The following is a 22,776-nucleotide window of genomic DNA, read 5'->3' on the forward strand; positions in this document are numbered from 1 at the left end:
ATATAATATAATATATATTATAATATACAGTAATATATATACTAAATATATACAGTGTATATATATAATATACAGTATGCACAACTGCAACAGTTACAGTTGCTGGTGCAGATAAAAAACAAAAGTATGAAATATGTAGTGCAAGTGTAATTACAAGTAATGCTAATACTAAGACAATATAGTATAAAATATAGGTCAGATAACATATATAGATATTATGGTAACTTCATTTACGGTCTAAATGCAGTTTCAAAGCCTTTACTGACAGCAATATAATTCTGGGGGAGAATTGCTGAAGCATTAACATATGACATATATATCCTTAAGACAAATGTTAGCACAGGCTAAAAAATGTGGAAAGGGTTTTTCATGTTTTCAAGTTAGAAATAAAGCACATAAAAGGCTGCAGCAGTGGCTTAATAGAGCACACTCTGAAAAGACTACATTTCCCATGTTTTACAACGGTCCAATCAAAGTGACGTACAACCGGTATATATTTGACGTCGCTGAACGATGACGTCCTCAGTGGGGTCGATTCCGTAGCGATCGGTACGTAAGTCGTTGAAGTTTGGTGTCACAATCCAAGTTAATCATCCTCTTTTTGAATCAATCCAACTAATCCTACACGCTTTCCTCTCTGTTTACAGCCTCCCCCTTCGACATGAGAGCGAAGGTTTGTGTTTAATGTCTGTGTGATCAAATTATCCCATTTTCTAGTTGTGCTAACACATGCTGGCGTGGTAGCTAGCTTGACGGGCTAGTACAGCACGCCCGTTAGCATTCAGTGTAAAATACACGTTTTTCTACTGTTTGTCTACTTCAGCTTAGTACATTTTTGTTTTCATAAATGCATCATTTTAACGAGAAATTAATGAAACGTTTTTCTCTTCCGTAGTGGAGAAAGAAGCGCATGCGCAGGTAAGACTGTACGCAGCATGTTTGCAGTCATACAGTAGCACCAACTTCACCCTTTTATGCCCTCTAGAGAAGGATTATCAGCTGACTGTCTCTCTGTAAAAATCACTTTATAGGCTGAAGCGTAAAAGGAGAAAGATGAGGCAGAGGTCTAAGTAAGCTGTCCTCTCCGCCATGGCTGTGCACGTGTTGTCAACAACCAGATCGGTGAGCTCAGCTGGAGCTCCAGGACCCTCCCGGTGCCAAGTCTGAGGCCGGTGGCCTCGCAGCAGCATCATCATCACCATCACCTGAGGCAGCCGATTGATGCTGGAGAGCTGATTGAAGACCTGCTGGATGACGGGCTTTTCTTCTGGGACATTCTGGACTCTTTGTCCTTAATTCCTCAAGTTTTGTCACTTGTTTTTTGTTTATACCGATTAAAAGTTTGGTTTTAAAAATAGATTTCTTGTGTTTTTTTTTTATTAGCTGTCAAAGTACAAGTTGTCTCTTGTCTAGCTGATAGTGGCGGTTAAAAATAGTTTCCAGTTATACCTGTCCTCTTCTAGGTGCTCTTGTGTCAAAATAGGAAAATCATGGATTTAATTAAATGCCTAGATTTTCTTTCAGCTGCTTTGATTTCAGGGTCCTGGTAATGTGAATGCTGGTTCACAATCATGTCCTATTGTGCCACTTGAGTTCAATGTTATAATTGCACTATAACTTGATCCTAATATCACAAGCTGGTTTTTCTGCCTTGATGGGAAATGGCCAATTAGGGCAGTCACTAAGCCAGATAACTGCTTTCAATGGCTCACTTGAGAAACAAATTATTCAGATCCCATAATTAAGCAGTTGGATAGTTTTACATTAGTGAAGTAGAAGTGTGAAATGGATAAATGGTTTGCAGACACATGTAACTGTTGTGGGCACATTTCTCTAAAAAAACATTTCATATTGATCCCATGACGTGAGTGAGTGTGACTGCTGTAACCTTTGCACAGAGATCTCAAGAAAAACAACTCACTGTTGTGTTTTTACCCTTGAAGGCGGTCCAATAATTCATCCTGTCCTCAGCCAAGGTGATTACAAATAGGCTGTTACTGGAAAACAGTGTTAAAGAGGATGGTGTCCCTATCGTTCTGTTTTTACAACTTCATTCTCTTTTCCATTTGCAGCCACAACTCAAGATAAAGCTGTAAGAAGAATAATGCCGTCTACATTGCCCTTTAGTACATTAAACCTTGTGGAACTGCAAGAAAAACTTCCCTATTCAAGGCACAGGAATTAAAGCATGATTAAACATATTTTAAAGGTCCTAGACAATATATTTTCTAAACAGGACAAAGATTAAAACAGTTCAAGAAGCGTAATGCTAATGTGTGCATAAGGTTTTAGAAGACACATACCCTTTTCTGTGTGATCCTCTCTGTCATCTAGCTTCAGTTTACAGATAAGAGATGACTGAGGCATCCATACATGGAAGTATCATCTGTAACTGTAAACTGCCCTGATGGTGTTGATTTGAGAGTGAGCTGTCAAAGCCTCAGGATCTTGTCTCTTAGTATTGACCCTAACAAACTAGAGGATGTAATCCAGGTCAAATAGAAGATTTAATTACAGGGCAGCAACCAAATATGCTGACTCTGTCCTCACCAGTGAAAGAAGAATGTAGTTTTAGGATACAGAATATTTTAAGAGGGTAAAACAGACAGGGTGGAAATGCCCCCAAAACAGACGTTATAGTACCCACACTAGTCCCATTTAGATAATATAGCTAGTGAATTAGGAGTTTCCGTTTTTAACCACAAAAATACTGAAAAATGCTGAATCTGCTCATTTCATATTGAGTCACAGGCACAGCACAACACAGTTACAACAGGAGGTCAGCTTCATGTGACATAGATCCTTGAATTTACATGAAACTTCAATATAATTGACATGATTTTATTCATCCTTTTACCTCAATTCACAATGTACAAAACTTTCTAATATCTCCCCCTTCTCTGTATTAACTGTACATATTTTTTTTATATGTTCTCCTGTCTGCTGTGACAGTTAACATTACCAGCGTCGTGGGACTTACAGGAAATGTTCAAATGTCAGGGCTGGCTGCAACGGTTGCGGAAATTCAGGCCTTGTCAGCCAAACTGTGGCCCCATGCCCGCAGCTGTAGACATGTCCCGATGCGTGCAGAGGTGTGAGGGCCCTTCAATGATGCGTTCAGTTTTAATTACACTAATTATAACACAGAAGTCCATAATTGGACTTTCACTTGTCCATTCAGTTAAAAGCTTTCCTTGCTGCCCTAAAGTCATTTGCTTTGTTGAGCATAAATCCATGTGCATAATTAATGGCAACAAAGAACTGGCACTTGACTGACATGAGGCCCAGTTTGAACTTTGGCTTTGTCTTACATGATTTGGCCGCATCATTTCGACATCACAGATAAGACTCACCATCCTGTGACTGCTACTTCTGCTTCTCCCTGCTGGAGAGCAAAGCAGTTGATTTCATCACTGAGATGCAGATGGTTGTTTGTTGAAATGTGCTTGTTCCTTATGTTTGACAGCCTTGCTAAAACGTGAACAAATGTTGGTTATAGATGGAGTCAGTCGGCCTGGAAGTATTTTGGTGGTTAGTACAGACTTCTATTGCAGAGACAATCAAAGCTATATAGATGTTAAAAAAACATCTATAATACTGGTTTCTCATCTCAGCTGTGAACAGAACTCTCACATCTAACAAAAAATCTATCTATCTATCTATCTATCTATCTATCTATCTATCTATCTATCTATCTATCTATCTATCTAATACCTTGTCCTTTATAGATAAAAACATAAACAGACCTGATTATAAATAATGAAAAACAGTCTATACATGTACAATATAAAAGCAGGCTACCAAATGCAGCTACAGTAACAACTTAAAGAGAAAAACAGCCATTGATTAAACAGGAAGGAAAACCATAAATGTATTTTGCATTTTCTAGGAATAACATAAACTTTTTGTACGTGTTCTCCAAATCTCGCTGAATCTCACACCTCAAACTGAAATCTTAAATATTTATGTTCGAAATACAGTTTATAGATGAAAGAAATCAGCTATGCAGACGCTTTTGTTGCTCTTAGGCCATGTTCAGTGCCTTCATCTATCTGTTTGCATAGAGTGAGATCAAACTTTTCACCCTCCGAGCAAACACAGCTAATTGGCTGCCAGGCAACCAGGCAACCGGGGATACATTTAAAACAGGATCAGTTTTAGTTGCCACGAGTAACATGTGGAAAAACCACATGGTCCCAGCCTGAGGAGCCCAGTTCACCTGCCTTTATGTGGTGCGTTAACATTGCGTAATAACAGCGCACCTCCTGGAGGCGCCGCTTGCACCCACTCCAGTGGAAAGTGAACGCCACCTCAGCTGGTGCTCCAACTCAGTGTGAAGCAGCAGAGGCAGGACAGCTCTCTGTCAGCTGTGAGAGCTGCTGCAGTGGAGATGAGCGCTTGCGCACGCAGCAGGATTTAATCCGGTTATGTAAAAAAAAAAAAAAAAAGAAGGTTGAGCAGCCTGTGCATCGTACGGTGGGTGCAGCTAGTTTGCACGGTGATGATGGTGCTACTCTGAGTTACACGCGTCTTCACTTAAAATAAACAGTCGTTCACTTTGCATGTATGTAATACGCTCCGCCCGAGCCAGTCGGTGCATGACGCTACAAGTTAATTCTCGGGTTTGGGTTTCCACTGGATTTCTCATGAAGGAGGGCTTGAAGCAGAGCCCGCCCTCACAGGTCTTGTGCTTACCCAGCTGTGAGAGAAGCTTTACACGTAAATGAAACTCGGATCTGCCCATTTTAGTGCCCTGCAGAAACGAGAGGGAGAGCAGCAGCGACCATGATCTAACCGAGCGAAGCCCGCAGTTCGTCGGTGATTCCTCGATGCTCTCTGTTAGAAGTCGGTGGTAGCTCCTCGGTGGCGCTCGCCACTCAGTCACAGAAACAGAGAAGCTGAAGGCCAGGTCGAGCCTGTGAAGTTAACCGGATCTTGCGATGCTACGCGCGGATGCAGAGCGGGCAGCCCCGGCCTCACCGAGCCAGTCCCCCGGTGGACGAGCGGTGAGCGTGCTGTGGTCGTTTGGGAAATGCCTGGGTGCTCTTCTGCCGGTCTACCTGGCAGGATATTATGGCTTCAGCATCAGCGTAGTCCTGTTCGGTCTGATGATTTACATGGGATGGAAACACAGTCGACTGGAGAAAGTGATGAGGCTCAAGTCTGCCATGTACCTTCTGGAGAACGAAAAGAAATTCACCACTGAGAGCGTTTTCAGAGCCAAACGGGATTTGCCCCCCTGGGTAAGTCTGACACACAGCACCTGCCACGGTCATTCTCTGCAGTCTGTATCACCTGTGTCACATCTGCCACATCTGTCAGGCTGAACTTAAGCTGCAGCTTCTTTGCATCACTGTGACAGTCTGTAATGCTGCAAATTCAAAGGCGCATGCTGTTTATTTAGAGGCTCCAGACTTCATAAAGTGGACACATTTAGGGAAAAAAAAAAAGGATAGGGAGACCATTTCTGTGTGTATGACTGTCCCTTTTGTTCACAGTATTTCCTCCTGTCCCTGACCAGCCCCGTATTTAGACATTCCTAATGTGCAGTGCCAAGGGAATTACGGCTGCCACACTGAGGAATGTGACTTCACATGTCAGATGAGATCTTTGTAGTGGGAAGGTGGAAAGGATTATTTTATTAGTACTGAGGCGACCTTACAGACTGTATACGCACATGTATAAAGACTAAAATGATTCATCTGGCAATGGGAGAGATTCTCTGCATGTTTTCTGCTCTCAGTTCACTTGAGTAAAGCTGCTGTTGACCTTATCTGGCTCCAAAAACCTGATGACTCATAAACATCCCTCCGAGCAGAGGCAGGGACCAGGACCACCATATCTGGATAGAGAGCTAGAGAGAGCAAACACAGTGTGCGTGTGCCTGTGCGTGTACGTGTGTGCGTGTGTGTGGTTTTCTTTAGAGCGGATAGGCCTAATCTTGAGATCATGCCTCTACGGTTTTAGACTGATGTGCATGTGGTTGGTGGTTTCCTGAATATTTCTTGTTAGGCCTGTATTTATTTAGATATGTTGACAGATACATTATATATTTTACAGATAAAACACGGTGGAAATGCTGCATTGTAGTTCAACTCTTCTAACATAAAATTAAACTGCATGTTCTGAAAATCCTTTGTTTTACACACACGAGGACGTTACTGAAGTATCTGCTGCCGCTCACTCCACATGCTCAGATAATATCACTAAAAGAATCATCTCAAGTATTTTAACTACTCTGCTCAGGGCTGCAGGTTATTTTACACCACTGTGTTGAATTTGAGTTCAAGCCTGACCAAAATGACTTGTCCACAGGTCAACTTTCCAGATGTGGAAAAAGTGGAGTGGCTGAATAAGGTATGTTTTTCCACTCAGACTTTGCATATGTGCAGCTGTGCAATTTTGCATCAGGAACTTTTTAAAGAATCCCCTGTACCTCAGCACCTTGTACGATGTTCTGCCTGACTCAGCTAAACTCTTAGCAAAGCAAAGGAAACAACAATTTCAAGATAAGGTGTTCATGTTTCACTTGAGTTACTCCAACAGTAGCTCTGCTGCCTCACGTTTAAGAAGATAAAGAACACTTATGTGGACTTAAAGTGACCTGGCTCCTGCTGCAGCCTCTCCATCAGAGCAGATCATCTGCTGGTGTAATTAAGAGGCAGGGAGAGTCTGCTCAGATCATATCGCAGCACTCTTTGTCTCTGTCAGTACAGTAACCTCGCATCAGCATAGGGCAAGCGTGGAGATGAATGCTAATCATACGAAGCTCCCTTCTGGAGGCAAAAATGTAATGAACTCATCGAAAGAGGCCCAGATTGTAGGATGGTAATTTGCTGCGCTCATCTTTCACCAGCCCACGTCTCTCCTTCAGGCTTCCCGACATGTGATCTGGCCGTTCACACTTACCCTTCTCACTTGCAGCCATAAAGCAAACACACATCAGCCCTGAAATGTTCACACCTTTTATTATATTTGGCAGCTTGTAGAAATTAGTGCCCGGAAAGACATGAAGCTCATGTGATGTACACGAAAAAGCCTTTGAGGATGTTGCACCTCTACATGGAGTGCACCGTTCCTGACTGCATGTTTGTAACTGTATCATAAATAATGTACTGTATATGATACTCTCCTGGCGCTGTAGCATGTTATCATCACCACTCCCATGAGGAGTTTGAAGGTCAGAGGATCAGTAAACAGTAGGTGAGAAGACCTAGCGCCTTGCTTTCACACTGAAACGCTGAAGCTAACACCAATGTGACGCTGTGAGGAGTGATAATACTAATACAGCCATTCAAATCATCACATAGAATCAATGGAAAATATATCAAGTGAAACTTATTGCTTTAATGGTTTTAATCTTCTAAATTTCACACTATTCACTTTGTAGTGAGTAAAATACTTTCTAGGTTACAGTAGTACTTAATAGGAGTCAATCCATTAATTAGAAGTGTATCAGTTGAACTTTTCCTCATAATTAGAGCCAAATTACATTGTTCTCTCTTGTAGGAAGTTATGAGGAAGTTATGGACTCATGACATAAAAAATGAATAAAGTGCTCATGTGCCTCCTCATGACCTGCTTTAATTTTACTTTAGTATGATGCTCTCCAAAGTAACTGGAGGGCATGTGCTTACTTTATTTCTTAGTCATCTTCCTGAATTATTGATGACTGAACTATTGTTCACTATTTTGTTTTCATCCTCCGTCAGATTGGCTGTTTTGGCTAAATTTATCTGAAAAGCTTGTCAACCACAGGGCAAACATTCTGTGGTCATGGTTTTGTGAATCGCGTGTATGTCTGTGTGTTTATGGTTCTTTGTTATTTGCTGTCATGCTTTACTGAATAATTCAGGAAGCACTTTGCTGTGACTAAGTATTTACATAAATGAAAATTCATCGTTACTCACAGTTATATTACCACCAAAACAACCGTGAGCCCCATTTGCTTCCTTGATTTATTTTATACTATCATATGAATCGTACATATAACAAAACATTGGATCATGTTGTTGCCATATTCAAATCTGCCAGGAATTAATGGCCATGTGTTCTGTCATGTAGATCCTTCAGCAGGCTTGGCCCTTTGTTGGCCAGTATCTGGAGAAGTTGCTGGTGGAAACCATTGCTCCGGCCATCCGTGCCTCCAGCATTCATCTGCAGACTCTCAGCTTCACCAAGGTCAACATAGGAGACAAGGTAGCTAAATGGCCCGTCATAAAAGCAGCAATTTATTCTGTTAATGTTCCACGACCAAGAAAAGACAGCGGAGCCCGGGGTATTAATGTGGGTGATATGTATGTAAGTCTGGTAATACAGGGCTGTTTTCACTAGCCTGTATATTACAAGCATAAAGATGAATGATTTCATCAAAGAGGATGATAATCTTCATGTGTGTCTTTGCTCGTGTGTTTTCATGTAGTCTCAATCAGTCTTATTTACTTTTTTGTAACAGCAGCTGTTGTGTTCACAGGCTGTGAAAGTGGTTGGCGTAAAGGCTCACACAGAGCACGATAAGAGACAAGTTATGTTGGATTTATACCTGAGGTAATGCATCACAACTTTTTCATTTTTTGATATTGTCGCTTGTGTATAAGCAGCCAGTCAGTCAAGTCAGACAGTTAGATATTTCTGAGCTCTTCACTGGGATAGGGTTTGTCTGTTATAGCAGATCTTTGTTTACTTAACATTAAAAAAGAAAACACCCCAATCATAAGTCACATCAGCTGCTTCCCTTGGTTAAACACATATCTTTAGACTTGTCACTGCTCTTCCTCCTGCAGCTACGCCGGAGATGTCGAGATAAATGTAGAAATCAAGAAGTACTTCTGCAAAGCTGGAGTGAAAGGAGTCCAGGTATAAGAATGAATATTAAGATATTCTTACATTATTTGTCATAGTTAAGTGGCCTGAAAACAAACTTTCAACATTACATTTTCTCTTTGCAGCTGCATGGCAAGCTGCGTGTCATCCTCGAGCCTCTAATCGGAGATGTGCCCCTGGTTGGAGCCATCACAATGTTTTTCATCCGCAGGCCTGTGAGTGTAGCACCAGTGAACCACATCTGATTACTTTTCGGTTTTGCACTGTGTTGTTATTCAAGGTCTACACTTATGTATTCATATGACTCTATACTCTGTGTCATAGAAACTGGACATCAACTGGACTGGGCTGACTAACCTGTTAGATATCCCCGGACTGAAGTGAGTTTATACGATACATTTCTGTGTGGATTTCTTTCAGGCTGCAGTGACCGAATGTGTCGGTTTGTTTTTAATTGTTTTTTTTAATGAGGAGTGCCTGTGTGTGGAGTAGCACTGATGACGATTTAACATGCAGAAAAGTTTAGGGGCTACTTTTTTTTTGTAACGATAGATACATTTCAGAGAATTTATTGTTTATTTAGCCACTAGAATCACAGAGGTTTTTCTGTTCAGTGACGGATCTGTGTGGTCACATCCTTAAAGGGTAAGTGTAGTGGTATCCTATATTTTTGTTCTTGTCAACAAATCCTGTGAAAAGACTGAAACCAACAATACATTCATCCTACTCACAAATAGCCAAGAAGCGGATAGCTCATTTCTGTGTAACACAGAGCTCTTATTTTTGCCACATTGTTCCTCCGTTTATTTAGAGTCCGTGCCGCACACACTTTCCTGTTGCCTGAAATACTCAATAAAGCACCAAATGTGTATTAATCCACGTCAGAAAATAGTCCCCAACAATTCCAGTATTTACTCCTGTTTGACATGTGGAGGAACATTTTCTAAAAACTGCAGTGCCAAGCTGTTTTTAGGAAGTTACTTACCCAAAGAATATATTTATGACATATATGTATATATTTCTATGGTATGAATGTAAATGATGAGTATAAACTCGTTCTTGGGGCAGAGTACTGCAGACAGGATAGAGAAGTCAAAAGACAAACAAAATAACATGTCGTTGGTTTTGTTCTCTTTATGGCATTTGTTGATAATAAGGAAAATATTGAGCAATGTCAGCCTTATCCTTTAACTTTATGCCATACTGGTGCTCTTTTTTTTTGTATTCAGTATATATATTATGACTCTATGCACTTAAACTGAAGTAGTTTTTAAGGTCCATTATGTAAGGTCAGACTGCGGACAATGTAAAATCAACTACTGTACAATTAAATAGAATATGAAGATCAACTGATGGTCTGACAAATGGAAAAGATGCAACACCATTTAACATTCATATTCAGTGTAATTGTATGGTGGCTGATTCTCCACTGTGTGTTACGATCTTATATAATACACTGTAGTGAAAATACAATTAAAGCATTGTCAGAGGTGTACATTTGTTGCTGGCACATCAGTTCCCTCTGGCAATGCTTTCAATGACAGTTTGTCATTATTCTTTAATTGTATTCCTCTTTTAGATGACATTAGCCAACATGATTTCACAGAAATCTGTCCTCATCTTTAGCCAATGGGTGCTTCCTGTTGGTTCTGTTGCTGAGAACCTGAATATCATGTTATTTATGCATGCTCATATGTTAAGCAGTAGTATATAGCCTCTGTCTGTTTGTCTGTGTGTCCCTCCTCTGTGTGTCCACAACGTCGTCCTGGCATTCATTTGCAGTGCCATGTCGGACACTATGATAATGGATGCAATAGCCTCCCACCTGGTGCTCCCCAACCGTCTCACTGTTCCCCTGGTGGCCGACCTGCACGTTGCGCAGCTCCGTTCCCCTCTCCCAAGGGTAACTGTCTTAATTATGAATGGCCTGGCAAAACATGGACCCGCACAGACTGAAGCAGATCTGTGTCAGCATATAAGTCGCAAGCAAACACATAGCCTGAAAGTCAAACAGCAAATTCACATTGTGAATGAACAACATGGATCCATGTTTTTGACTTTCTTTGTGCCTGCATGTGTTTTGCTGCACATGCTAGGGAGTTGTGCGTATCCACCTGCTGGAGGCTGAGGACCTGACCGCCAAAGACACAGTCATCAAGGGCCTAATCGATGGGAAGTCGGACCCGTATGCCGTTCTGCGTGTAGGAACCCAGATCTTCACCTCTCATCACGTGGACAGCAATCTGAACCCTCAGTGGAGGGAGATGTATGAGGTGAGAGGGGCTGGGAGGGAGGGAGGAAAATATATCTGCAACTGAGCTGGAAGAAACAAGAGATGTACAGCTTTGCCTTGAAATTCAAGTGCAGCACTTCCCACCAGCTTGTGTGCTAAAAGTTATAGCCCGGTGTTGTCCTTGCTTCATACAGATTGCATAGGGACATCTTTGGTAATAAACGTCATTGTCATTGCCACATTCAGAGATAAACGGCTCTGTGGGGATTTGATCTACTTCTGTGGTAATAGGAAGCCCCTGCTCATGAGATAAGCGGCTCTTGCAAAACTGCTTGCTCAGGGACACATTTTCTCATGGTTTATGAAAATTGAACCAAACACTGAATAGATGTTAAATAGATGATCTACTGAGTGCAACAGTGAAAAGTTCTTGCCATTGTGATTCTGTTTGCATGTCTTTGTGTTATTGTGTCATGTGTGGCTGTATCTATATTTGTATATTTGTTGTGTGTATTGCGTATTTGTCCATTTATGTGTATGTGTGTGTATGTCAGGTGATTGTCCATGAAGTACCTGGTCAGGAGTTGGAAGTGGAAGTGTTTGACAAAGACCCAGACCAGGATGACTTCCTGGGGAGGTAGCTTATTCATTCTCATTCATTTACTCTGTCTCTATGTGCTTCTCATGTCATCCCCATCTCTGCTATTGCCACGTTGGGCCATGATTCTGTAAAATTTTACCACCTTAGTCTCTTTGATTCTCTTCATTGATTCTCTCTCTCTCTCTGTATCTGTCCCACTTTCAGGGTCAAGGTGGATCTTGATATCGTAAAGAAGGCCAGAGTTGTTGATGATGTAAGTTGTAATGCTTATGTTTAACCTTTTTGAGGTTTTGGACAAGATTTGGTGTTCTTCACTCAGATCACATTATAAACACCAACCACAATAATTAAGTTTTTATGTTCTCTCTCTCAGGAAAATATCTGAGTAAGACTGCAGTAATCCTGTTAGCATGTGACATTACAGAGCTCATGTGTCTCCTCATGACCAGCTTTAATCTTCCTCTATCCTCAAAGAAATCAGCCAGCTGAGAAAAAATGTGTGTTTGATGAGGCCCCTGTTTGTGTAAACAGTGGTTTAATCTGAGGGACGTCCCATCCGGTAGTGTTCACCTCCGGCTGGAGTGGCTCTCTCTGCTGTCCTCTGCTGACAGACTGAGTGAGGTGAGTCTACTGGACGGCCTAATGGTACCAATAAATATGTTTTGCCCAGTAGGCAGCAGGGCTTTGGGTAGTGATGTGGACAAAATGCAAACACTGATAAGTAGCAGAGCATTATTTTTATATTGTTATGCCTTGTTATTTATGGTGTTTGACAGTATAGAAAGACAGGAAACATGGAGAGAAAGGATGATGACACGTGACAAAGGTTGCTGGCCATAATTCAACTGACCACTGCAATTACATTGTACATGTCTTAGACCACCTCCCTGTCATTGGACATTTATCTGATATTTATTTTATTTAATTGTCAAAAATTACAAAATAAAAAGTTCAACTTATATTTTACCCATTGACTCAAATGTTGTTTTTGAGTTTAGGTCTGTGTGTGGCTTTGGGCTTTGAGGGTTTCAGATCATTTCCTCACATGCTTTTTGCCTTTGTTCTGTGTTCATCTACCAGGTGATCCAGAAGAACCAGAACTTGACCAGTAAGACGGCGGATCCTCCATCTGCTGCCATCCTGGCCATCTATCTTGATCAAGCTCACGAACTTCCTGTAAGATTAGCATTATTTAATACCATCCGCTATAGTGTGTGTTCAATTTTCCTCTGTCACCCACATCAATGTACTTGATATGTCATAGATGAGAAAAGGCAATAAGGACCCAAGCCCAATGGTGCAGATTTCCATTCAGGACGCAACTAAAGAGAGCAAGGTAAAACTTTAGCTTTTTCTCAGTACATTGAACTGCTCAAAATGAGAATAATGCTCGTAATCTGAGCATAATTATGTTTTCCCTTCTCGTCTACAGACTTGCTACGGGACGAACAGCCCTGTGTGGGAGGATGCCTTTACCTTCTTTATTCAGGATCCTCGCAAACAAGACATCGACATCCAAGTAAGTCATTATCAGCAATGAACACATTGAACACATCAATTAAACTAGCTGCTAAGATCTTTTAGTCAATTTGTGCCTTTGTTCACGTTTGTCTATTTAATCTGTTCATGGCCTTTTACCTTCATTATATCTGTGTTTCCTGCTGCTTTCATCCTAACTCCACATCTTCTGTTCCTGTGATTTCCAATCAGGTGAAAGATGATGATCGTGCGCTGTCCCTGGGCAGCCTGACCATCCCTCTGACCCGCCTTCTGGCGACCTCTGAACTCACCATGGACCAGTGGTTCCAGCTGGAGAATTCTGGCTCTGCCAGCCGCATCTATGTCAAAATTGTTCTTAGGGTTGGTATTTCCCACACTTAGACAAATTTTTGTGCATTTTCAGACTCATTGGTGGAGTGCCGTAAATAAGTGAGATGGCAAGTGGATTCGAGCCATGTTTTGGCCCAGCTGAAGTATCTTACAGACGACTTTGATGTCCAGCCAGCTCAGAAAGGCCTACTTTGGTCTTGGGAAACTACCATCAGACACATGCTTCATTATCACACCCTCAAATCGAGAACCCAAAATTAAAGTTCCCCCGGGTCTTTGTGTGTCTATTATCCTTGGAAATAAAGAATGTAATATACTGGAAAGATTATAAAATACTTGTAAAATACACCCAAAAATTTGCATCACTACATGAAAGTACTAGACTAAGGTAGACTATTCACATTTCTTTTTTCTGCTTCATTTTTCTATCCTTGTGTGAACATGTGGTCCTTATTAATACAGAAACACATGTAAAGTTTATTCTCAGAATCTAACATGAAAGAGTCTCCTTCAGTAATTCGCTGCTGGACCACATTTGTTCACCATAACTTGTCATTTGTTTCCTACTAGGTTTTGTGGCTAAGCGATGATGCCACTCCTACAACTCCATCTCCTCGGCCCTCAGACTCTGCATCCGGGATGGGCCAAGGGGGAATCACATCAGAGCTGAATCCTATGGGGCCTGGCGGGTTAGCTAAACCTCAACCAACACGACCACAGCACACCACGCCTGACCCCGAGTTTGCAACTGAGGTAAAAAAATTTTTTAAAAAGTTACCTAGAGACATCAGCAGAAGACACCAGTCAGCCTCACACACACACACACACACACTATAGTAGCATTCCCTGTCCTTATTTATCACACAGGGGGTGCTGCGCATCAATCTGGTGGAGGCCCAAAACCTGATCGCGAAGGACAACTTCATGGGGGGCATGGTGAAGGGAAAAAGCGACCCCTATGTCAAGATCCGTGTGGCTGGTATCACTTACCGCAGCCACACCATCAAAGAAAACCTCAATCCCATCTGGAATGAACTCTATGAGGTATTACATGTGATAAGTAGATTCTTCTACTGAAAGAAGTTTGTTATTCTACTCATCTGATGAAATTATTAGGTTTTAGATAAGATTTTTATTTTTGTTTCTATGATTTAGGTGATTTTGACTCAGCTTCCTGGTCAGGAGATCCAGTTTGAGTTGTTTGACAAGGACATCGATCAGGATGACTTCCTCGGGAGGTGTGCCCTGACGTCACAAATAAACCTTTCACATCATTTATAACCACACTGTCCCCGGAAAATATATCACTGAGGATTAAGCATTGATTGATTCCTGTCTTTGCAGGTTCAAGCTTAACCTACGAGACATCATCAGCGCACAATTTATTGATACGGTATGTGACACACAGTTGAAAGGCTTTGAACAGATAATTTAACAAGTGATACTCACACTTATATTCGTATTGCAACCCAGACATTTTTGTGCCACTCTCATTATAGTGGTACACTCTAAATGATGTGAAGTCAGGCCGAGTTCACCTGTTGCTGGAGTGGCTGCCCAGAGTCTCTGACCTACCCAGACTTGAGCAGGTAAGATAATTACTCTTTTGTTTTATTTCTTTTATGATCCTTTTCTTGGATCTACCAAAGCAGCATACAAATACTGGATATCTAATAGTTGTAATGATAATAGTTTAATAGTTGTACATACCTTTAGTGGCACAAAATTCAAAGTAATTACAAAGACATTAATAAAATAAAATAAAATAGATACGGGTATGAAAACGTTCATAAAATATTTTTCAACTTGTCTTTTTTAATACAGTACTTGCATACCATATGTACAATGAAAGAGTTATTGGTCGTTATAATTCTTCCTCCTGCAGTGCAACTGCTGTATAAGAGAAAGGGGACAAACCTTGCCATCGTCTGTCATGGCTCTGTGCAGAAATGCATGTCAGAGTTTAGCCAAAGTTAATACGAGGCTTCAGCGGTCTGCGATGAACAGACTGTGTTTCCACAGACTGTGGTTCCTTGCTCAGTGGCAGCAGAGGGATACTTTTGCATGTAGGTTTGTTTCTGGCTGGGACCCAACAGCTGTAACATGATTCTTCCTTCTTGATTTGTGTAACTCCGTCTGCTGAAGCCTCATATTAACTTCAGCGGAGTTTGAAAGTGCATTTTTGCACAGAAAATGATGAAAGACTGTAGATTTTATCCACCATCTTTTACTGTGGAGTTGTGCCAAGGAGGGACTGCTTCATGGACAGGAGGAATGAAAAAATAAAAACTGTGAGAGTCTGGTACTCTTGTTTACCACTGCAGTTGTTTGGTTGCTATGACAGATACAAACACTTATAATCAACAGGAAAGAGACGTTTGCAGTGATGGTTGCTTTGTGCGTGTGGTTGTGGACCATGAACTTATCTTTGCAGATGCTGAATGTAGATTAGTATTTATGTTCATATCTTTGTTGGTAGTATGGTGAGGGAAATGTAAATCACATCTTTCTTACTCCCCTCCACTTTTTCTCTCTCTGTGTGACATAATTTCCCACTTCCTACAGATCCTGCAGTACCAGTCCCAGCAGTCGTACCAGAACAAGGTTGTGCCGTCAGCTGCTGTGCTGTTTGTGTATGTGGAGCGTGCCCATGGCCTGCCGGTGAGATAATACACATGAGACCTTTGGGTTCTATTGACGTGTGCTTTTCCTCGTGCTAGAGAGTGCAGAAGTACAGAAGTTGCCAGTGTATTATATCACTTCATTTATACGTTAAATCACTAGTGGTGTAATGTGTGCTATAAATGTAGTGGATGTGCTTTGTTACAATTTTTGTATTACAATATTCTTCCAGTTGAAGAAGAGTGGAAAGGAGCCAAAAGTTGGAGCTGAAATTATCCTCAAAAGCATCTCACACAGAACCAAGGTAGGACTGTGACTTCTTAGATGACGCTGTGAATGTAACAAAACAAAAGTGTTGTTTAAAAAGTCATTAAATTCTCCCGTTCATATTTTTCCTAGATTTATGAGCGCTCCACATCCCCCCGATGGGATGAGGCCTTCCACTTTTTGGTTCGTGACCCCAAAGATGAAACACTGATAGTGAAGGTGAGAGTCATTAACAGTAACTGTTCAGCATCATGTCTGAATTATGCATCTGTGAAGCAGATAAAATCAATCAATACCATTTATTAGTGTGTTAAAGCCAGCATTTTGTGTATCTCTGTATGTGTGTATTTAGCTCTCCCATAGCTGGGGCCAGGCTCTTGGGTCTTTGACTCTTCCTCTCAGAGAGGTGCTGGTCGAGCCCGGCTTGGTGTTGGACCGCTGGCTCAATCTGGATGGAGCACTGCCGGAAAGCCAGATACTACTGAGGGCCACACTCAAGGTGATGACAATACATCCTACTTATAATCTCTACCAATATATTGCAGCATGTACCTGTGTGAGTAATGTCCTGATTAAAGTTATTAATTCTGTACTGTATCACTTGGTTTTTGCAGCTTTTTCCCTGAATAGAACCAATATTGCAATGCACTGAATGCTGAACTTCACAGTTTACTGTCTTTCTGCATAGCAAGTCTGTAGAATACAGGCTTTCTTTAGATGTGAGGTAAAAGATAATTATGCAGCAGCAATGTCATGCTAAGCCATGAGCTCTGTTTCTTTATGTTATGCAGATCTTGGACACTCAGCTGGCAGTGTGTCGGAAGTCTCCAGGGGACGGAGGCATCGAAGAAGTCATGCCCAGATGGGTACCTTCCCATCTAGACATCAGACAGAGAAGTGGATTCTCCATGTGAGTTCACACATGCTAGCCTTTACTGTAAAGATAGTAGTTATCAGGGTTTCCTTAGTGCACTGCGCACAGGATGCACATCCTGGTTTGTGTCTGTTCTTTATTAAAATAATCACATTTACCACACTGTGTGTTTAGAGTTGTTGATAACGCACCCACAGCAGGCCAGGTGAAGCTTAGCATCGGCTACTCCACAGAGGAGAGCAGACTCTTCATCACCGTTCACTCCTGCAGGTGACACACCTCACATCTTTAACATCACATTTTTGACCTGGAGTGCTCTGTACCAACACATGTTGTGAATGTGATCGCTATTAACCCGCAGAAACCTGGCAGCCTGTTCAAAGGACGGCGCAGACCCTTATGTTTCCTTCATCCTGCTGCCTGACAAGAAGGCCACAACCAAGAGGAGAACCAGCACCAAGAAGAGAGACCTCAACCCAGAATTCAACGAGAGGCAAGACAAAACAAATGAGACACGCATGATAGTGAAGGAAGTGCGAGGAGTCTGACTGATCACCTATTCCTCTCCCTCACTGTAGGTTTGACTTTGAGTTCTCTCTGGAGGAGTCCACACAGAGAAGACTGGACCTGTCTGTGAAGAACAGTGTCTCCTTCATGAGCAGAGAGAGAGAGCTTATTGGCAAGGTATGCATTATCAGATGCGTTTGGAGTGGAGTTAGCTCTTTCCAAACATCACATTGGTGTTGCTGGAGCGATTATGACCAGACACCAGAGATACTGACACGTGAAACATCATCTTTTGCTTTTCCTTGTTGCCCTCAGTTGCAGCTGGACCTTGACCAAATTGACCTAAAGACTGGTGTCACACAATGGTAAAACTCAAACAGCTTCTGAACAATATTGTGCAATAATACAGTTGTGTCAACAAATCTATGTCCAAATGTGACTTTACTCGAGATTATTTAAACGACAAATTGTGCTCTTTCTGTTTTTCCAGGTACGATTTGGTAGCAGAAACCAACTAGAAGAATCGACGGTTGGTTTTTAGTACTACATAACATTAAGTGTTGCTTCTGTGAACTGTGATTTGTGTGTTTGTATATTCAGCTTAAAATGAAAAAGAATCCACCATCACTGGAGAAAAAAAGGATGATATCATATCTGCTCCACAAAAACAGAGCCCATCCATATTCATGAGAAGAAACTTTACATGTAGCTTATCATCCGTAAAGTGTAAACTGTGCTGAATCGATGCCGCCCTGGACAGATTCTTCAGTAGAATATTTTGGCTGAATAGATATTTGATAATAATGCAACTATGTTGCACAACCTACCAAATTTCTATATGTTTAAAAGCATGTCAAAGTCCTCTTTGAGTTTTATTTATAAAAGGGCTTATGTTAAAAGGTAATTATCCTAAAGTATGTCAATGTTTTATGGATTTACAGCATTCAACACAACTGAAATAGATACCTTTGGATTTTATTCTTTACAACCTTCAAATAATTCCTGATGTTGCTCAGTTTATATATGTTTTTATTATTGCCTTAAGTATTACAAAACTGTGCAGTTTGTCAGTGTTTTGGAATTATGTTTCAAATGATGTTTTATATGTTTTAACCAGAGCTCTCTTAAAGTTGCTTTTATAAATCAAAGTATTACAAACCTAAACCCTCATATTTACCACTGAAAACAGAGGTATGATACTGTAAGCAGAGTCTAATTCACTGTGCTTTTATGAAGAGAAAACTTTGTAGATACTGAAAACACATCGCTGGTGTTATTACGCACATGCTTCTTTGTGTTTGTATGTGTTTGTAGCGCTAAATGCAACAGGCTGATGCTGTCAGCCGTGTTTACACTTTATTTTTCAAGCAGAAAGTCTCATGACCTTATGAGAGGAAGCAAATATTGTTTGCCAGCAGTGGGACAGCTTCCACGTACCACTGCTGTCACCGCACCACAAAGGCCTGGACACTGATTTGTGGTTATGGAGAGAAAATAATGTTTAAGTGTCCAAACTGAAGAAGAAAACAGCTGAGCTTTGGCATTATTTGACATATCATCATGTATCTGCTGAAGTTGTTGATTAAAATTTGCATTCTCATGAATCAAACCAGTCTGGTAACTTCATTTTTGTGTAAACACCTACACTGTACACCAATAGTGATTAGTACAATCAGCTTAAAACGGTACAGCTCTGGTTTGCTTTTGGCCAGCACTTCACCTTTGTTGTGAAAGATTTTATATCTGAAATTAATGTGATTTCAATTGGTACACAGTCAACAGCCCTTTATGGAGAAAGCTGATTGTCAAAATTTTGATCTGTGATGTGGGATTTTGCAATTGCCATTCACTTTGCACCTAATTACTCCGTCACTGTCCTGTCTTTGGACATATCTCTGGGACTCCACTGTTGATACATCTGAAAATTAACTAAGATTAACTAAATAGCTCATGTGATGCCACCTAACAGGCTTTTTGTCCAATATTTTCAGTGTCTGGTTGTAAAAGGATGTGAGGTTTCTGATTGTAGATGGTGGCGCTTGAGCCCCCACAGTCATACAATATGAAACATGGGAGGGAGGGAAAATGGGAAAATCATAGAATTCAATTCAATACAGTTCAGTTCAGTTCAATTGAATTAAGTTGTTTTATTGTCATATGTACAGATAAAAACAAGTTTCATTGCACAATGAAATTCTTGCTTTGCCCTGTTGCCTTTAATGCTGCCTCAGTATCAAAACAATAAATAGATACATAAAAAAAGAAAAGAGATAAATAAACAGTAGCTATACAAGAATAACTGAGTGGGTATGTAGTGCCTGATTAATTTGCCAAACAAACAATTTGAACTAAATTCTAAAATATTACACTTCGGGATGTTTTGGTCAGATGTCGTGCTTATATCTCACCACCAGGTCGCGATAAAGTGCTGATGAACCCTCAGTTTCCTGTCCAGCTGTATATGGGCTCACTGCCTACAGATGTGAGGGGCAGGCCGACAGGGATGAAGTGATTGACAGGTGTTTCTGCCAACAGGAGCGCCTCCTCCCTCCGCTGGGGGCGGGACTAGAGGAGAAAACCTGCCCTCTGAGTGGAGGCAACAGCAAAGGGCTTAATCAGGATCACACAACAATAATGAATGGAAACACGTCGTGGCCAAGAAAGTTGAGCAGCCTCTGAAAGTAACTGTTTGTCGGCATTTGAAAGTCATCTGTCGTGAGGGGAAATCTGTAGTAAGTAATGGATTGGCCAGGTAAATTAGAAAGTACTTTCTGGAGGAGAAAGCAGCTGTACTTTTATTGTTACTTTTGAAAGTTTTGAAGGGAAACTACAGTGGGACGCACTGTAAACCTAAACGCGTGAGTTAAGTGTAAATGGCATTTTGGGACATTAACAGGAGACTACTGCGCTGTCAGCTGTTTATCTCTGTGGATTATTTGGATTAATCCGTGAATGAAATTGTTGGAATACTTGTGGAGGTTTTACTTGGATTATCATCACTGAAAGAAGCTGAGGGACTGCGAGGTTTCGTGGCCAGAGGAGGATTCATCACATCTGTGGGTAAAAATGGGTAACATAGAAAGTGTGGATGGCCAGTCGGAGATGAAGCATCACATCATGCCCCTGAAGGTGCCCATGCCTGACCCCACCGAGCTGGAGGAGAAATTTGCCATCGTTTTGGTAAGTTTGATCCGCTCAGCTTGTCATGGCATCTAAATGATATCTAACAACTTTCACATGTGGTCTGTTTTAATTTCAACCTCACTCAAATTCAATTTCACATTCAAAACACAAGCATCCCTAAAGAGTCCTGCTTTTGTTTCAATAACTTGCATTAAAGTGTGTGTGTGTGTGTGTGTGTGTGTGTGTGTTTTGCACCTCTCCGTGTCTTCATCGCCCATTATGAGCCACTGATTCTTGCACTGAGCCGACCTGAGCTGTCCCTCCCCTCATTCTCTGCCTGCTGTCCCCCCTCTCCTGCGGTTCTTTTGTCTCCCCTGAAATCAGACAACTCAGCGTTTGGCTGAAGTGGCAAACACCGAGCACAGCATGGAGAGAGCAGGGAGGGGGAGGATTTTTTTTATTTTTTTTTTAATCTCCAGGGAGGAGGGACATTATACTGTATATCCTTGACAGAGCGCATATCTCGGCATTCTTCGTCTGGGTTTATTTAAAGTTTTCTCGCTGCGGGCGAACCATCTGAAAACAACATTTTCTGAATTCCCCCAAAACTCCCACACCCGAAGAGTGTCTCTCCTCCCCTCCCTCCGCACTCCACATCAGGCTGGGGCTGAGCTGTCTGAGCGCTTTGTGATACTGAGCACACAGTCAACACCCACTTTTACCAACTATCAACACACTCAAGAGACTCAGTCATCCGACATCAGGAGGACATTTCTTCTCTTGGTTCATCGCAACAAGGGGCTTTACTCATTTTCTGCGTTTTAGGAGCTACCAGGTGGAGCTGTTCTCAGAATAACCTCAGTGTCAGAGATGATTACCATCCATGACTAAGAGGATGCTGCAGTCAGGGTGGAAGATATCTGATCCACTACTGACTGTTTTGCTAATCTATTTATCATATGAGTTATATTCTAGGCAGAGCTTTTAAATTAATTTGTCTTATGTGTTAGTAAACTGAGCATTTTTGGGCTGATTGTTAGATGAAACAAGACATTTGAAGATGTCGCCTTGGGCTTAAAAAAAAAACTTGTGATGGACATTTTCACTATCTGACATTTTACAGACCAGATTATTAACTGATTATGTATCCAGAAAAAAAAGAAAACAAAATGGATATTGAAAGTAATCTTTAGTCGCTGCTCATTCACTTAAGCAGATTTGAGGTTTTGTGTTTCACTTTTGTGAAAGTGCATCAGAGCAGCCTGTAGCACCTGATACCTGTCTGGGAAAAATCTGTTGCAGAAAATTGTTTAGTTTTTCTTACTTTTATGTAAATGTAGTTTTAGTAGTAGTATTAATTACAACAAAAGGTTCTTGTACAGAAAGGCGGATTGGAGAACAAACCTTTACTGTCAACCCCCCCCCCCAAAAAAAATCCTTCACTTTATTCCTGTTTTGGTTCTCAGATCTGCATCATTCATAACAGTTCATATGAATGTTACCTGATAAAGGTCAAAGAAATTCATTGGTTAATACAAGTGATCAGCATGTGATGTAGTGTTTTCTGGTCACTATTATGGGCCTCTGTAAATAATTTTAAAGGTGTAATTCAACCTTTTTTTAACCTCATATCTGGCCACAACAATCAGCTGGTTCGCTTAGTTTAGCTTTAAGACTGGAAACAGGTGGAAACGGCCAGCCTGGCTAACATGTCATATCTCTTTGGTTTAAAATGCATAAAAACCTGTGAAAGTGAAGTAGACATTGCTTCATTTTAAGGGGGCTGTAAGCCAAAAGCAGTAGGAGCAACCAGCCTATAGTAAAGCTATGATGGCACAATTATGGAAATGCTCATCTTAGGGCAAGATCAGAGACTCCACTGAAGAGAACTGGCCG

The 22,776-nt window shown here is 41.2% G+C and overlaps 2 protein-coding genes and 1 long non-coding RNA gene across 7 annotated transcripts in view; all 3 read left to right on the forward strand.

Moving 5' to 3' along the window:
• The first annotated feature begins 495 nt into the window (after window positions 1-495).
• On the forward strand, window positions 496-1,357 carry LOC139210041 (uncharacterized). Its single transcript, XR_011585232.1, has 4 exons — window positions 496-549; window positions 648-673; window positions 896-918; window positions 1,032-1,357. It is a non-coding gene; the product is annotated as an uncharacterized lncRNA (long non-coding RNA).
• A 3,421-nt stretch (window positions 1,358-4,778) lies between these two features.
• Window positions 4,779-19,366, forward strand: esyt1a (extended synaptotagmin-like protein 1a). Its single transcript, XM_070839323.1, has 31 exons — window positions 4,779-5,243; window positions 6,316-6,357; window positions 8,065-8,199; window positions 8,474-8,547; window positions 8,784-8,856; window positions 8,949-9,038; window positions 9,148-9,203; window positions 10,606-10,726; window positions 10,920-11,096; window positions 11,611-11,693; window positions 11,862-11,910; window positions 12,189-12,278; window positions 12,738-12,833; window positions 12,922-12,993; window positions 13,090-13,176; window positions 13,368-13,517; window positions 14,058-14,240; window positions 14,355-14,531; window positions 14,643-14,725; window positions 14,832-14,880; window positions 14,987-15,076; window positions 16,053-16,148; window positions 16,342-16,413; window positions 16,509-16,595; window positions 16,729-16,875; window positions 17,168-17,286; window positions 17,425-17,520; window positions 17,612-17,743; window positions 17,829-17,934; window positions 18,073-18,122; window positions 18,248-19,366. Exons 1-31 carry the CDS (start codon window positions 4,941-4,943, stop codon window positions 18,273-18,275), a joined length of 3,213 nt encoding a protein of 1,070 aa, XP_070695424.1. The 5' UTR covers window positions 4,779-4,940; the 3' UTR covers window positions 18,276-19,366.
• Window positions 19,367-20,764: 1,398 nt separating this feature from the next.
• fmnl3 (formin-like 3) overlaps window positions 20,765-22,776 on the forward strand; it is a 31,854-nt gene continuing 29,842 nt past the window's right edge. For all 5 annotated transcript variants that reach the window (XM_070839154.1, XM_070839156.1, XM_070839155.1 and 2 more), the window contains exon 1: window positions 20,765-20,937. In XM_070839154.1, the coding sequence (XP_070695255.1) occupies window positions 20,824-20,937 (114 nt within the window). In that variant the 5' untranslated portion in view covers window positions 20,765-20,823. The remainder of the gene's footprint in view (window positions 20,938-22,776) is intronic.

This window comes from Pempheris klunzingeri, chromosome 11, assembly GCF_042242105.1.
Source record: "Pempheris klunzingeri isolate RE-2024b chromosome 11, fPemKlu1.hap1, whole genome shotgun sequence".
Lineage (NCBI taxonomy): Eukaryota > Metazoa > Chordata > Actinopteri > Acropomatiformes > Pempheridae > Pempheris > Pempheris klunzingeri.